At 35.8% G+C, this 17015-nt stretch overlaps 1 protein-coding gene across 4 annotated transcripts in view; it reads left to right on the top strand.

The window, feature by feature from the left end:
• The window catches only part of SGCG (sarcoglycan gamma), a 139511-nt gene that overhangs the window by 53023 nt on the left and 69473 nt on the right, over positions 1 to 17015 (top strand). Inside the window, exon 4 of one of the 4 annotated variants that reach the window (XM_085321807.1) lies at positions 3136 to 3253. The exons of 2 other annotated variants lie outside the window; for them this stretch is intronic. Coding sequence is in view for 1 of the 2 variants with exons in the window: in XM_085321805.1 (XP_085177931.1) it covers positions 16507 to 16536 (30 nt within the window). In the remaining variant the exon portion in view is untranslated. Of the gene's footprint in view, positions 1 to 3135; positions 3254 to 16479; positions 16537 to 17015 lie in introns of those variants that run through there. One more of the 4 variants, XM_085321805.1, reaches the window with a different exon arrangement.

Here is a 17015-nt window from a genome sequence, read left to right as displayed (position 1 = left end):
GCCAGCACAGATAGACCTGAATTGCTTCTTCAGCTGGAGATATGCAGTTAGGTAGCTAGTAACAATGATAGGTTATAATTGATGTTAAAAATTACAAAATACCGGTGATAATATTTTGATGGGTCATGTCACAGGTAGCATGATACTTTACAGGATACTTTAGAGGAGCATTTTAGTGTGTTCTTGTTCAATCCATGGAATGTATCAATTTTTTTTTATTTATTAACTTTATTTATTTGTGCATATTAATGATATATATTTGGCTATTTGGTATACACAAAAGTTTTTTTATTTTTTTTGTTTTGTTTTTTTTTGTTTTTTTAATGTACCTGAATAGAAATACCACAAAGAAATCCAAAGGAGTTACCATCAGTCTTCCTCACTCAATTTGTTTGGGACAGTTTGGGACATTTTTGTATGCTCCCTTTCTTTATATAGTATGACTCTGAAGAACTGTCCCAAATTAAAATATCAGTAGAGTGTGTTTTGGGACAAATCAATAAAATTAATAATAAATCACTAGGACCAGATGGTATTCACTTAAATGTTCTGAAGCAAAAAATACTTCGTGTTCTTTTCTGGTAAGAGAARTAAGATAGCATCAGACTCTGGCTCCATCCTTATTTTCTGCCCYAAAAGCTTCCAATATTAATATTGGATATTTCTGTATTAATATTAGTTAAATATTGCTATCTGCATGATTCTAACTTTGCTTCAACAGTACTTTTCTGCTGTCTATGCTTCCAAGAGCTGCAATAAGGAATAGAATAGTAATAAGAAACACAAATTAAATACTAAAATATTATGCAATGCTTCTCTGTTTCCCTTTGCAAATAGACAGCATTTCAGCATTGTCAGATTGGGTAGAGTTCCCCTGGACAGACTGGTATTTTGAACAAATAAAAGGGCAGTGACTTCAATTTAAGCCAAAATACAGATTTTATTCTGTTAATTATTTGTAGAAATGATGTCACTTTAATTAAGTAGGATCATCTACTCAAAGTTTTTAAAGAAAGAGCCTCTTATCAATTGGTAAATTATAGGCTGGGCAAACAGAGACTAACAGATATTTGGTGAAGAGTGCTTTAACTTACTGCCTTTGAATAGAAAGATGAAGTCCCCTCAKCTTAGATTTTGGAAGGTATTGCATTGTAATGCATAGTAAAATGGTTTTGCTTAAACAACAAAGATATTTTCTTAAAAATACTTATTTTCTGTAGTTTTCTGGCAAGTGCTGTAGGTTTCCTTTCTAATGATGTTGTAAATCCAGCTGAAACAGATTTTCTCTGGAGGACACTGTAGATTTTAATACATAAGTGATCATAAGGAAGCAGTTCTGTAGAGCAGTCTGCAAATGAATAGCAGAATCACATGTCCTTGTGTTATTTTTCTCTGGCACTTTCTTCTTCTAGGACTGATTGTCTTGTTTTTGCAGGTGCAACCAGTTGTGGTGTAAAAATATGATATCAAAAATAAGAATTCTAATTTCATGGCATATCTAAAATGTCAACCTATTAGTAAAGGCTTCCAATATCTCAGATAAAACAGAATTGTGTCTTTAAAGAGTATAAGAATGTTTTACCTTCAGTAGAATTTTCAAGTGATACACAGCTAGGAAAAGTTATTTAAAAGAATGTAGCAGGGAAGGAAGAGAAAAATGAATAGATAAATATTAAAAGCATATTCCAGGATGGCACCTTTTATGCCTACAGGCAAATTTAAATAAAAACATTAATAATAATAATTAATAAAAACATTATAAATTCTAGTTACAATACATAGCCAGTGCAGTTACCACATGTTGCAAAATAGTTCATTTATTMTGCACTGTCACAAGTTGATATATTTTTTTTTAATTTCATATGAGGAATTAGTCCCCTTTATAAAATCAAGAACATTCTTTTTTCTAAGAAGTAGGTTTGAATACACGTAACAGATTGTATTCTTGTTCACCACAGAGAGATTTTACAATCTTGGTGTGAAATGTATGTTAAATTTATTCTATATAGGAAAATTATTGTTGTCTAATATTTTGGAACTTAATGTGATACCACTTAAATGGTATCACAAGCGTTTAGTGGCACAATCCAGTGAAGGAGGAATAATTTGCTTGAGCAGAAAATACGGATAGTGTTCATTTGATTTTGGAGGCCCAGGGAAAGGATGAGTAAGCCACACTTGTGCTAGTAAAGGCTCACCTTCAGCTTCAAAAGCAAATGGCGTGGCACAGTTAGTTCAGTGTCCCTTGGAGAAATGTTTCAGCCAGTCTTTTACATTTGTGCTCATCTTTAGTTTCTTACAGTTTTTCTCCTGGTCAGATTAATATGCCATCACCACAGAATGAAAGACTATTCATACTTCTGTCAGGAGTATAGAGATGAAACACARTTTTCCCTGCAGTAGGTTTGGGGCTGGAAATTGGAAATGAAAGCAGACTCTGCCATTCCTGTGATCTCAGTGAGTTGCTTTCCTATACCTCTGCTGGAGGAGGAATTGGCTTTAAGGCAGAGGGAACAAAAGCCAAACAAGGAAAAGAAAGAAGTAGATAAAGACGAGCGATCTTCCAAGAGAAACAATAACTGAGCCTGGTCATCCAAGAATGTTAGATCTGAGAGAAATGCTAGGGATAGATTTGATAAAGAGGCTGGAGTTAACAGTTACTGTGAAAGTAAAAATAATACGAGAAGGGACCTCTTAGGATGTAAACGAAGACAAGAAATAACTGGAGAACTACAGTGAAAGGAGGAGTCAGAAAATTACAGGGGAGGGAAAGAGCCAGAGATGAGAAGGAAGACTGAAACTGGATAAAGTATGTAAGAAAGTACATTAAGACTGTAAGAAAGTAGGGGAGGAAGAAACAGATTCAGCAAAACCTAGGAGAAATGGAAATTATGGGAAAGGCATCTGGTTAAAAAAATCTGACTTGGAGACCTGACAGCATGAGGAAGGGAAAGACAAAGAACAGATAAATTTTCAAGGGAAGAGCTGATCCAGTCTCTGGGGCAGGTGGACAGAAAGAGGACAATCCTACCCAATGCTTAGAATGGAACCCAAGGTGGCTTAGTATTATCGTTGTCCTGCTGTAAAAAAAAATAAGTAGGGAATAATCTGCCACAATGTCTTGTTCTTCCTCAGTACTGGTGCGTATAGAGGACCGACACCTACTACTGCAACCATTTTGTTGTTAGATCAGGAAGCCGAGATCTGCATGCTAGATCTAACAATGAGGACTCTGCAGATGAATTAATACAAGGTGAATAGTAAATCATATTTTCTTCTTTTTGTATGTTGGCTTTTTTCATCTAGGTTACACGAAAACAAAAATTAATTGACTTTAGAGCATAGTAAAGGTAACAAAGTCTAAGTACATGCAGGTTAAAAAAAAAAAAAAAGATCTGAATTTGTAGTGGTAAATTCAAGTGTGCCTATGGAAGAGTCCATAGGCCTGGCCAATATCCACACTATTAAAATCTCTTACTCTCTGAAACAGAGTAGCCCCATCCATACTATCACTTAGTAATCACAATTTAAAAACTACAATTTGACATGTCTGATAAAAATATTTGCAAAAGCCCAGCCTTTTCAGGCCATACACTTACTATGTTGGTTGGCTCAAAGCAGGATTCAGCAAACATTGRCAGAGAAAACACCCGTCCTATCTCCTTTTCCCCATAGATTTGTGATTACATCATCTATTTTTAATTGTCAGTTTTGTTAGGACAGAGGAGGACTTACTTCGTTTGTGCTCTTTGCATAGGGTATCTCATTATTTACAGTCCGTAGACTGCTAGTTAGACTACTGAGTTTCCCATTTGCTTCATAAGCTATTCTCTTGCTTTTTATAATGTGTTCTACTGCAGAAAAATCAAATTGTTTATTTTATACTTAAATACTTAAGGTGCTATGACTTGTAGTATGAAACTGTATTAGCTAATTTAGTAAATGATTCCATTGTCTACTACAGTGGAACTAAAAAAGTAATAAATCTCAGTGATCGGAGCAGAACAGCTTGAAAGTTGATGAGAAATATAACTAATGTATGAAGAAGCAAATCAAAAAATAAAACAAGGGTTTCTAATACTTTAACAATTTGTAAGACTTTATAGTGATACAAATGTARCTTTAAAAGTGTTCTTTCTCATTGGAGACACGTTGTAGTCCTGAGTTTATGTATTATTTGTCCTTTTTTTTCCTATTTCCATGAATGTTACCAGTTTAAAAAAAAACTTGATTTTTAATCCTTATAATTAATACAGATTCAGAATACTTTTGAAGATGTTGGTAAGTGCTAAAAACAATCTAATATCAAGTTGTATTTAAAGCTGCTGCTACTATTAGTAACTGGCATTGTTGACTGACTTCCATCAGGCGATTAGAGATACAGAAATATTTTGCTACATATGGTCTGACATTATGTCTATTTTTAATGATCAAATTTTTCACTTCTGATTTCAWACAGTTGCTATGTGCGTAATTTAATTAATTTTGTTTTTTCTATAATAATTTTAAATTGGGTGGCTAAAATAGATCACTTAAGAACATAAATCTATGTAGTGTAGGCAGTAACTGTATCAGTCTTCTGTTTTATTACGTGTCCAAAGTATGCAAAATTCTATAATTTGATACTTTTATTCAGAATTTTGTCCATCAAATCACTTACAAATTACCTGAAGAATTCAATGACAGACTTTCTCAATAAATTACGATAATAAGATCTTTCTATTCAGTCCATATCTGCATTCAGCATACAGTGTATGTCGGTTATGAATAATGGAATCATTTAGGTGTCACTAAATAAAATAACTAGAGTCCTGGTGAACAAAACCTATGTGTGATATAGGAAAAGTTGCTTTAAATTTATCAGCCGTCTTCTGTCAGTTTTTCTTCTTGGAGTGTTAGCTTGGATCACACTGTAAAACTATATTACCTGCAAAGAATAACAACCTAAAGAGAAACTTTCCACTTTCACCTGGAGAAGAGCCTTTTGACATCTAGAAAGATCAAATGATCAGAATAAGAAAGCGGACAGTGTTCAACTGTTTTGTTAGATCTTCCAGTCCCTGCAGTCTTCAGAACCAGAAGGTATACTGTGGGCACGTGCAAAGAAGCTGTGCAAGTTTCTATGTGATTAAGAGCACAGGACAGCTGATTTAGAGAAATCAGTCTTTAGTAAACATAAATCCAGTTACTCAGAAGTCACTTTATATGATTATGTCTTTCCCTCTTCTTTTACTTYTCTGTAGTCACGAATCCTCAGTTTTTAAGCAGTACTTGTATGTTCATCTCAGTTGTCTTTTGTTTGAAGATTCAAGATTCTTTCTCACCTATAGGCCAAACGGAAACTTCCAGATAACTGTAGCAAGGCTTTCATCAAAAAGCTTCCAGGCTTTGAAAGGAGGAAGCTGGATTCTTTAGCATAGCCTAGAATTTTCCRCAAATACCCACTGAATCTTTTGAAAATATTTGTTGAATCAGTAGATGCTGGAGTGAGTCCAGTAGAGGGCTGCCAGGATGGTCAGGGGGCTGGAGCACATGAAGATACATATGAGGATAGTCTCAGAGACCTGGGTTCRTTCAACCTTAAGAAGAGAAGGCTAAGGAGGCTTATTGCTATCTTCAGGACAGAAATCTGTGGAGCAGGTATTCTTTGAGATGCTGCTAAGGGACTATCTCCACTATGGTTCAGGCTTCCCTTCCCAGCATGGCAATGTGAGCTGTCTTTCCTTCTTATCCTGTAAGCTGTGTAGCAACATCCTCAGTGTACTTCCTCCTTCTTCATTAAACTTCTCTTAGCAATGAGTTTTTTCTTTCCTCTGGACTTGTTCATCATTAAGAGTAACAGATACAGGAAAGGGATAATAGAAAGGGGAAGAAAAATAAACAAAGTCAGGAAGTGAGGGASAGAAGTTATGGCACTGGAGCTGTATATGCTCACAACTATTAGCATTTGCATGAGTTCAGAATAAAATAGAATCATAGAATCAGTAAGGTTGGAAGGGACCTCTGGAGATCATCTAGTCCAACCTCCCTGCTCAGCAGGGTCACCTAGAGCATGGTAGACAGGGTTGCATCCAGGCGGGCCTTGAAGATCTCCAGAGAAGGAGACTCCACAGCCTCTCTGGGCAACCTGTGCCAGTGCTCCGTCACTCTCACAGGGAAGAAATTCCCCCTCACAGTCAGGTGGAACTTCCTGTGCTTCTATTTCTGCCCATTGCCTCTTRTCCTGTCACGTGGGACAACTGAAAAGAGTTTGTCCCCATCCCCTTGACACCCTCCCTTCAGGTACTTGTACACATTGATAAGATCCCTCCTCAGGCTTCTCTTCCCCAGGCTGAAGAGGCCCAACTCTCGCAGCTGTTCCTCACAGGGCAGGTGCTCCAGCCTTCTGATCATCTTTGTAGCCCTGTGCTGGACTCTCTCCAGTAGCTCCATGTCTCTCTTGTAGTGGGGAGCCCAGAACTGGACACAGGACTTGAGATGAGGTCTCCGCAGGGCTGAGTAGAGGGGCAGGATCACCTTCCTCGACCTGCTGGCAACACTATTCCTAATGCAGCCCAGGAGACCATTGGCCTTCTTGGCCACAAGGGCACATTGCTGGCTCATGGTCAACTTGTGATCCACCAGCACTCCCAGGTCCTTCTCTGCAGAGCTGCTCTCCAGAAGGTCAGCCCCCAGCAGGTACTTGTGCCTAGGGTTATTTCTCCCTATGTGCAGGACTCTGCACYTGCCCTTGTTGAACCTCAGGAGGTTCCTCTCTGCCCAGCTCTCCAGCCTGTCCAGGTCTCTTTGAAAGGCAGCACAGCCCTCAGGTGTATCAGCCACTCCTCCCAGCTTGGGATCATCAGCAAACTTGCTGAGGAGGCACTCTGTCCCCTCATCCAGGTCATTGATGAAAAAGTTGAAGAGGATAGGAGCCAATCCTGAGTCCTGGGGAACTCCACTAGCCACAGGCCTCCAACTAGACTCTGCACCACTGATGACGACTCTCTAAGCTCTGCCTTTCATCCAGTTCTCAATCCATCTCACTTTCCACTTGTCTAACCCACACTTCCTGAGCTTTTCTAGGAGGATGTTTATGGGAGACAATGTCAAAAGCCTTGCTGAAGTTAAGGTAATTGGTTGAGGCTAGGAAAGCAGAATGGAAAAACTTTGAGTTTGGATGCTCACTGGAATTCATACTTTCAGATCCTGAGCTAAGGAGTATTTTAGGATCTGGATTTTACTATTACCCTGAATTTGACTCCAGTTATCTCAGTGGGCTACACTAAATTCCTTTGGTTTCTCACTTCTTGAGCAAATACTTTAAAACAAAGTTTCTCAATTTTAGATTTCCAGAGTTTACTCCATGATGACCTATCTGGCTTGACCTTCATTCAGGTGGGTGAACTATAAACAGTATTTCCCTAAAATATTATTAAAAGAATTTATAGAGTAGCAGATAAATTGCAAAAGAACATAAAGCTGTGGAAGACGCACAGGTAGAGAAACTCTTATTGCCTTCATTGAACTTTGTATATACTTCCTGACTGGGAGACAGTGGCAGTGTATAGCATGTTCTATAGTTGGGAAGTGGACAGGTATAGATCCCTGGCTTCYTCCTCCTCTGTTTAAAAGGGAAGTCATACTGATGAGTCCTGCAAGAATTAACAAATATTCCTGATACCAGAGTCCCCATTGTAACATTTCTGCAGGCTCAGCTGTCGCTGTGAGCCAGAATTATTTAATCTCATTCATGCTTAATTTGCAAGAGAGTAGAAGCCTCCCCAAATTAAAATAATTCCGTATTGAGAGGGAGGAGAAAGAAGAGGAGAATATGAAGAATTCTTTGTGTATGCTATCTTAGCTCATCTAGTCATTTTTGTACTCTCTTAATTTCCTAGAGAGGCTGCCACTAGAAACAGTGTTCATAGAAACAGTTGCATACCCACAAAAGGGCAGCTTTAGCAAGCATATCATCAAATATGGTAGTTAAACTAAGCAGGATAGTGAAATATTGAACAGACTTAATTATTATAGTATGAAGTAGTAGGAAAAGAAAAGAAAATTTCAGGAGTTGAGATCATGTTGAAGAAAATTAAGGTTGTATATTAAACTGGAAATTACCTTTTTCTCCTCCATATATATGTTAATAACGTTATGTGGAATGAAATGTTCTGTAGATCCAGGAAATGTATTATATTTTTATGCTGAGAGCAGAACTTCATGTTAAGCATAAAATCTTAATCAAGTGAAGAGGAATGTAACATCCCTCTATAACTCCATTACAATTACATCTTAAACTCTGATCCATGTATAGCTGACTGATCTGCCATATTCTCTTTCCTTTGTTAMCAAGTCTAGCTAATGCAGCTGAATTTTGGATCTGCAGGAGCCAGAATTTTCACAAAGATGGATGCACTGCACACAGTGCACAAGGCAGGGGCAACTGCATCAAAAGTAATTTCAGCTACAATCTAACAAGTAACTTGGAAGTAAATTGAGTACCATTAGTGATAATTTATACTTAGTGTCAGTATTTGGGAAATCTTATTCTATCTATTTGGGAGGAAAAGAAGGCATTTTGTGGAAAATATCTGATTCAGTCAACTAGATTGAGGAGAGAATACAGGTCTATTATCTTGAAATTGAAGGAATCATTAAAGTTCCTGAGATTTTAGAAAATTAATACGGAGAAGTTAGCAGAGATTCTGGAGGAAGAGCTAAGACTGACTTAAAGGTAAGTGGAGACCAGGACCTCCATGGTACCTGAATCTTTGAAACATCATATACATATTACCACATGCCAGGGCCATATAGAAAGAGTATGAGTGAAGAAAGGAGTTCAAATTCATTAAGAACAGGAAATAATTTTAGAACAGAGGGAATTAATAACAAGAATTATTTCTTCATCTTAACAGAAATTGAACTAGGCACATGATACTTTAAAATGGTTTGAGCTCTTTAAACTTAAGGTTGAGGGAAAGCTGAAAAGTGCAGAAGAGCACATATTGAGGTAATACAGAGAAGTCATAAAAACCATATATGCCCAACTACAGGATAAAAAAAAGCAGTTGGCAATAGGAAATGATGAAGAACAATTTGATTAAACAGTGTGTCTCTTACATTGGATACAGAAGAGCAGGAGATAGAAAAAGGTATACATATTCTGTCATTTAAAAAAAAAATACGAAAATTAAAATGCCTGACTCTAAGGAAGCTAGGATTCTAAATGAAGCTTATTAATTAGATTGAAAACTTACAGAAGGAAAACAATCAGTGGCACAMCAAAATAAAAATAGATATAAAGGACAATCAAGGGTGTATGAGTTGTGCTATGGGTTAGCAAAAGTTTACAGTAAAAACAGCCTAATAAAGCAAGTATATCAAGGTTAAGTCTACATACAATGAAATTTGAGATCTAAGCAGCAGAAGAATAATACTAAAGACTAAATTGCTAATGACTTGAAAGGGTGATTACAGAGAGTATGASATGTTGTAGTAGATCTGAAACACCACAGAAGAAAGCTGTATTTTTTCTTTTACCTCTATGTAGATAGTATAAATGTCATGATTGAGTACAATATTCAGACTACATTTTTAGGTACCATTAACTGTTTTGGGGGGTGGCTTCTTAGGAAACAGAATCATTTTCTGACTTTCTCCTGAGCAGTGCACAAGGTCTCTTTCATTTGCCAAAAAGTGTATTTTAACACTGACCGTACTRGATTTAGAACCAGTATCTTTGTTGGAGCAACCAGAGGCAAGGAGTCTTAACCGTTGTGCTAAACTTGCAAAAGGAGAGGTACATAGAAAGGAAGCAGCTTGCAAAAAGAAAACAAAAAGGAATTTTTAAGAGTCAATTTTTTGCATGCCAGCTTTTTCAAGATAGCACACTGCGTACTCAGAGAAAATGGGTAACAACTCTTTGAAAAGACATTGGRGGGACCAAAAGGCTAAACTAACACTGCTGAAAGACAGGGCTTGAGAAGTTATCAGAAGTAGAAAGATACTCATTAAAACATTTCAATCGTATCCAAGTGGGCAAAATAGAATCAAAACTCCYTAAGTAAGTTAAATGTAAAAATAGAGTAGAATCCAAGCAGTTTTGCAGGAAGAACTTACAGATTGCATAAAAACAAGTGCAATGGCAGCCTTCATGTAGTCTCTAGATACTGAAGATGCAACAGAATACTCAGAGAGGCTAAGGCTATAGAAGAAAATCAGTTTATGACTATGACTGATTATCTCTTTTTTCTCAAATCATTAGCCACTTCTGAGGTCGAAGTTAACCCTGTTTTAAGCAGAGAATTGGACTAGATGACCTCCAGAGGTCCCTTGCAACTTTCATTACTCTGGGATTCTACGGTTCTGTTCTGGAAAAGCTGTTACATCATAGATCAAAGATTACCTCTTAGCACATTCATTTTTTCAGTTCATTAAAAGTGAATGAAATAACACTAATAAACCATACTTCCATAACACCTTTCTTCWGTCATATATTCAGAGGGCAAAAGAACAGATTTTCTGTTTGTATCTGTTTGTATTCTRTTTGTATCTGTTGAAAACCTATACTGAGAGTTTAAGAAAAAAGACGCATAAATTGTARTATTTTAATTTTTGGGGGGTGCCTACCTTATTTATAAACATTTTGTTGAAGGTATGATTCAATAATAAAAAACGATCTAATGAAATGAATCCATGTTGTCTTGTACTTCATATAGAAAAGATTTTTAAGTCCAGGGAGGAGAGAGAWTGCTCACAGCCAGAACAGTCAACTGTCCTGACACTGTCCGCAGTACGTGCRTATCTTCTGCTCTCCTGCTGGACTTGCAGTCCTTCATGTGAATACTTWAACAATCTTGACAYCAGTTATTTGATATCAGTCTTTTGTTGTCAGGTGAAAACAATGATTGTAGGGGCTGTTCCTTTCTGCAATAGCAGAGGAACAGTCCTTTCATGAGGACTAATCAGCAGCCTTGTGGTGGAGACAGTCATCTAGGTGAGTGGCTCACCCACATCATTACCCAGTCACTTGTACATGTTATTCTAAGCACTTTATACTCTTGAAAAGATATTGTCTCCCAAGACTCAAGATTTATCATCTCAGAAAAAAGCAACTTCTCAAAACATTAGTAAGACATGCAGAAATAAAAAGTAATTTACAAAAACAAAGATCTRTCTAGCATTTTTGCTTGGCCTTTTGGTTCTGAAGGAAGTATCACAGTGCTTTTCGTTCAAGTCAGTTTTTCTAATCTGATTGATGTAAAGAAGAAAAAATCTAGTTTAAAGATTGAAAACAAAATTTTTAAAACATTTTTACAGTGAATAAAATTCAAAAATGCACAGATATAAAAATAATCAGTTATAGTACAGCGCTTTTTCTTATGCTGTCAGTGACAGYGCTGATTGGTAAATCAACTATTGCAGTAATATTTAAAATGTGCAAAGCCGTTAATTGTGATGATCTCATAGTTATTATGGAAATTTGCTCTGAGAAGGATGCAAACAGTTAACTAGGCCATATGAATTTCTCTGTGCTGGTTTCCAGAAATTATGCTGCAAAGATCCGCTAGTTTACAAATCAAATTAACCATGCCATATAATATTCAGATCKCAGCAAAACAAAGTGAGCAATATTAAGTACATGATATTGGAATGAAGGTTGAAAAGAATGAGAAAAGTTTCATCTAGTCRCAAAAGTCTGAGTTTTCTCCACCTATCTGATTGTGCTTTAGAGTTGTTCCATTGGGGTTCCAAATGTTTTTCTCTCTCTCTTTTTTTTGTTTTGTTTTGAACTACTGCAGGTTTTTCTCACTTGTTCTTCCACTAGCAGGAAAATATGATAGCTGCACTTACTTCTTAATGCTTAATTAGTGGATTAAGCATCCTCTTTTACAAAGATAAAAATGTGCCTTTTATTGCATGCCTGAATGCTACCAAATTGTGAAGTCAGAATCTTAATGTACTTCTGCATGTTCATACTCTACAATAACAGCCATCCAKCCCAATGCATTATATACACACAACATTACTGAAGATAATGTCCCATGAAGATACTGTATGCAGATTGTAAGAAATACTTCTCACTTGCCTGAACTGATAGGTGTTTTTATTTCAGTTTACAGTTTGTTCATAATGACACAAAAATTTAGGGAAATTTAAAATGATATGAATGATCTTTCTACTAAACTGTTTTAGCACATTATCACCTCTTTCACCCAGAGGTATACTCTTAATTTGCTTCTRTGTGAATATACTTCATTTAAAGGATAAAGAGTAGAAGTACTGGTGYCTGAAGTTCCCTTTCACAAGAACATGTATAATATGAACAACAGTTCATAAACAGTTCATAAAACATTATTATTTCTTCATGATACCTCACCAATTCATCTTTATTCTGACTTGAAGAAGTACCTCTTGAGTATGAGCTTCTTATCTCTTTGCTGAAACTTTCAACACATTTGAAAACAGTTTGAAATATAAAATGTTAATAATTGTTTAATTATTAATGAAGTTATAGTTGGTATAGTATTATCCTAATAAAGTAATTTTAAATTTTAAGTTATTCTTTAATTGTTTATTGTTACCGGTTATTTTATGATAACGTGTAAAGTACTGAGGTAATACAGATTTGAACTATGCATTGAGGAGAATTTTTTTTTAAGTTTGAGAAAATAACGTAGCCATTTATGAACAAAAATAGTGAAGAGGAAACATTTTTGTAACTATATTTTTGCAATTTAAACAAAAAAATGTTACTTTAATTGAAATATTATTATGTCTTCAGTAATCAATATGAGAATATAAATTCCTGAAAATATGATTAACAAGCTTCTACTGAGGCTTGCTTTCAAAACAGGCTTACTGACAAATTTGAAAATTTTTCTTATCAGAATAGTTTTTTGAGCTTTAGGCCCAAAGTAATCTAAAACAACAGTAACATTATTAATGGCTAGTCTTTCATTGTCTAGGTTAAAATATAAAAATTTCCTAGACCAGAGGAATTTTGCAAATCACAGAAGCCACTCTGTAAATCTTGTATGAAAAAAAGTGTAATAGATCCAAGAAAGTGGTCTGTGATGGTTCAGTCTTCTCAAAGGGCAACTTTAATAGCACAACAAAAATACACCTTTCTCACTATCAACTCATATACATGTACTCCAGCAGGTATGAATTTCTTTTGCAACACCTGCATATAACCCCTAAAGACATGAAAAAATTTCACGTGGTCAAAATACCAACAATGTACAGATATTTCAGAAATTGTATGTATCAAAATCTATTTAAAATCKATGAAAATCATTTAGCACCTAATTCACATTCAGTATCTGGTTTAAATCAGCAAATAGAAGTAATTGGTTAAAAATGGATCCCAGTAAAATGGACAATCACYATTGGGAAAATAACTTGCAAATAGCTAGCTGCCATGATAGAGCTAGATCCTGTGAATTTTCGCTACATATACAAAACTAATTCAGGAATATACAGTTATTTGACTTAGTCTTGTTTGACTTCTCATTGATGGTGGGCCTATATGTAGGAGGAACACCAAGAAACTCCATTTACAGTTATGTAGAAGACTATCTTATTATTATGCAAATGATGACATGATCCAAATAATAYATGCTTTTATAGTCCATTTTGAATTACGTCATAACTTTCAATCTGAAACTAAATCGCTATTTTATCTGCACTACAGGCTGCAAAAACTATTCTCTCTCTCTGTCGTTCWTCACTATGTGCTGCCTCCTTTTCAAATAATATAAAGTTTGCAGTTACCAAAGTCGTTCTTTGTGTGTCTTTATTAGTTTTCCAACAAATGTGTGCACCCAAACATCTAACTGTCTATTTCTATCTTGGGGTCTGTTTAGTATGCTCCTACACAAACAACTTAGTTTCCTGGTTATTAGCAATGATTTCGAACAAAATAAGATTTCAAAACATATTTTTTGTCATGGTACAGAATGTCCATTATTCTCCCTCTAGSAGCCGCACTTGAATCCTGGCAGACTTCACCAGCCAAGAGTCTAAGGTTTTCTTTTCATGCCAGCTCCCCAAAACAGCTGGAAGCTATAACACAATTCCCTGGCAGGTCTGATGATAGCGTTCTCCCATGTAATTTCAGCTCGTAATCGTGTCGGTCAGTAGTATGGGGAGTCGTCACAGCAACGAACATCTGGTGATTCTTCCAGGATAAACAGATCGGCGGTATCAGCTCTTACAGTGTTTCACCTTCTAGGTGAACTGACTAGGCCTGACTAGGTGCCAGGCCACTAATTCTCCTAAAAATCTCTTTAATACAACTTCATGAAGTATTGTGTTAAGTAGAAAAGTTTCATGCTTTTTTTCAAAGTGATCAGTTGTCTGGGCCAACATTGCTTAATACCCAGTTGCTATGACCAGAGAAATTTTCAGTAGTCCTAATGTGCAGAAACAACAGAACTGTCTTCTGTCAGGAAAAAAATAATTTGTGCAGGGAACTGAGCTGCACTGGGAGATATTCCCTGTGGAATTTCTGCCAGGCTGAAAACAATCACAAAATTCATCTTTTTTTTTTGTAAAATGCATAATGGATTTTGACCTCACCTCATTGAACAGCAGTACATAGCACATTATATATAAAATCTTTGACTTACTTACACAATAAACATTTTACAACAGGATGAAAGTGGAAGAGAGAGAATAGGAATCAAAAGAATCCTATCTTCTTGTTAGATTACATACCTGTGGAAATTATTCTGCTGGAATTAACTTGATCAAACACTTTTATCTGAAAGGTATGGTTGGCCTAGGCTCTCTTTACTCTTCTTTTTTTATGGAGAGAAATTAAATACATTTAAGGAGCAGTTCATCAGATGTCTAAAATACACATCTAAAATAATTTAGATAAATAATTCCCTGCAGGGGTGGATTTATCTGTACTGACCATAAAAGAAGCCCAGGATGACTAGCTCAGGTGGGAAAGCTGAACTGTTGATGTCTAGCACTGTGAGATGAATGCCATTCTCTGAGACCAGTGTGATGAGATTGACATAAGAACTTGAATAAACCAAAATTGCTTGTGGTAACAGGGACAGAAGGCCCAACAAAAGATCTGAGAATTAATTCACTCTTTGTCAAATGCTGTTTCCGCTGAGGAATTTATAACCCGAGGATATAAGAGACAGCAACAGAGGAACAATAAACTGAAGCTCAGGTGCCATAGGTAGAGATTTGTGGAGGGCTCAGCTAATTTCATGAGATTATAAAGTTTCTATAGAATGGTACATTTTCCCACAGCTCTTGAAACAACCTTTTAAGTATTCTTAGGAGTGGATTTTTTTATATATATTCTCAAAAAACAAGCAGTCTATCTGTGTGAAGGAGGATTGTTACTACAGAAGTTTCTCTAGCTCTTATCTATCTCATTTCTTGTTATACTAACACTTTACATGTTCATGGAATGAAGGAGAGAATAAGAAATTGAGGATTTTCCATGTTAGAATATTGCATGGTATGGTGCTATACATGGGCAAGAACTGTGCACATAATTTCTCCAAGTATATCTRTTAAAGAAGTCACCAAATAGCAATTACTGGACTAATCCTGTAACCTGTATCCTGTAAGGTTTAGTGTTCGGGAGAAATCTATGTGGAAGTAAGGGTAAAGATTTTCCAAAGTACTCTGTGGAGCCCATTGTATGTATAAATGTTCCAATTTATCCCGCTTGGCAGAGCGTGGTAAAATAGGTTTAAGATAAGAGGCAACCTCTCAATGGATRATATGACTTGTGATACAATGATTAGTGAGACAGCAGCAAAACTGGTAGTGGCTGATAAACACACAGTATCCTACCATCAGTGCTAGGAACTTGAAAAATGTGCAGAACTGAAAAATATAATCTGATCTTCTTAAACAAAAGTAGTTCAATATTGTCAATATTAACTGCTATCTTGTAAATCTACAAATTTTATTATAATAATGCTGGGTTATATCAGAATCTATGATTCTCTGCTAATATGTCTTTATATAGTTTTCAGTATTTTCAGCTAATKAAGTTTTATCTACAAAGGATCATGGGACTGATAGCAGCAACAAATTGGTGAAAATATTATGCCATAATGTAGCACAGTTACATTATGAACTGCCAGTGGTCAAGTCTCATGTTCTATATGTATAGGCAATAAATTAGAACTCTGAAGGTTTTTCTGATTTACAGCTTTTTCAAAAAAAAATTCAAAATAAGATGCATACTGCACTTCTTCAAAGAGATATATAATAATGCATGAACTTCAGTTTAATTGTAAACTTAAGATGGCTCTGCAGGAGACTTAGAAAGAGCTTCTTTAATGATTTGGAGTAATTTAGCAGCTGGGCAAAGGTATAATTTAATAGTGTTTTGAAAATTATGTGTACTGACACACATACTGATGTAATTCCTAGGAGTATATTCAGAATTGAGAGGACATCTCATGTGAAATCTGTCTGAAAGCACTCTCATTTGAGAATATTTTCTTGCAGGGAAGTGGGCGAGTTCTTGAATGTGAGATGCCCTTGGAGTCACCTGACTCACAGAAAGTACTTGAATTTATATTATCTATTTTCTTTTTGATAYCCATTGCATTTTTTTTCCCTTTTCATATCAGTGGAAATGAGAGAGATAGTTCCCACTGTTGCTCTTGATAAGCAGCTTCAGCTGTTGARGTTTTATTCTCTCGGCTCAAATGTAAACTTCAATGAAAGGTTTGTTGGTGATATCTACACTGTAAGGGTGGAAATCAGTGAATGTTTTAAGGAAGTGTGATGTAGTAACATTTCTTTAAATTAAAAAAATGCTTTGAAATATATAGTATAGAATGAAGGAAGTGGTATTCCCCTATGAAGTAATTTTTTTTACTGGCAATATACCTTTAAATATTATTATCTGATAAGGAATTGAGAAATCATGATTTCCTTTACAATATTAAGAACTGTTTCACTTCTTCATATACAGGTTTTGATGCTTAATATATTTTGGCATTCCAGTGATATGCAGTTTAGTTTTGCCACACAAACAA

This window comes from Rhea americana, unplaced genomic scaffold, assembly GCF_003343005.1.
Source record: "Rhea americana isolate MKP2758 unplaced genomic scaffold, rheAme1 scaffold_71, whole genome shotgun sequence".
In the NCBI taxonomy this organism is placed as follows: Eukaryota; Metazoa; Chordata; class Aves; order Rheiformes; family Rheidae; genus Rhea; species Rhea americana.
The sequence above is the reverse complement of the archived record's forward strand: the minus strand, read 5'-3'. Positions and strand labels throughout refer to the sequence as shown.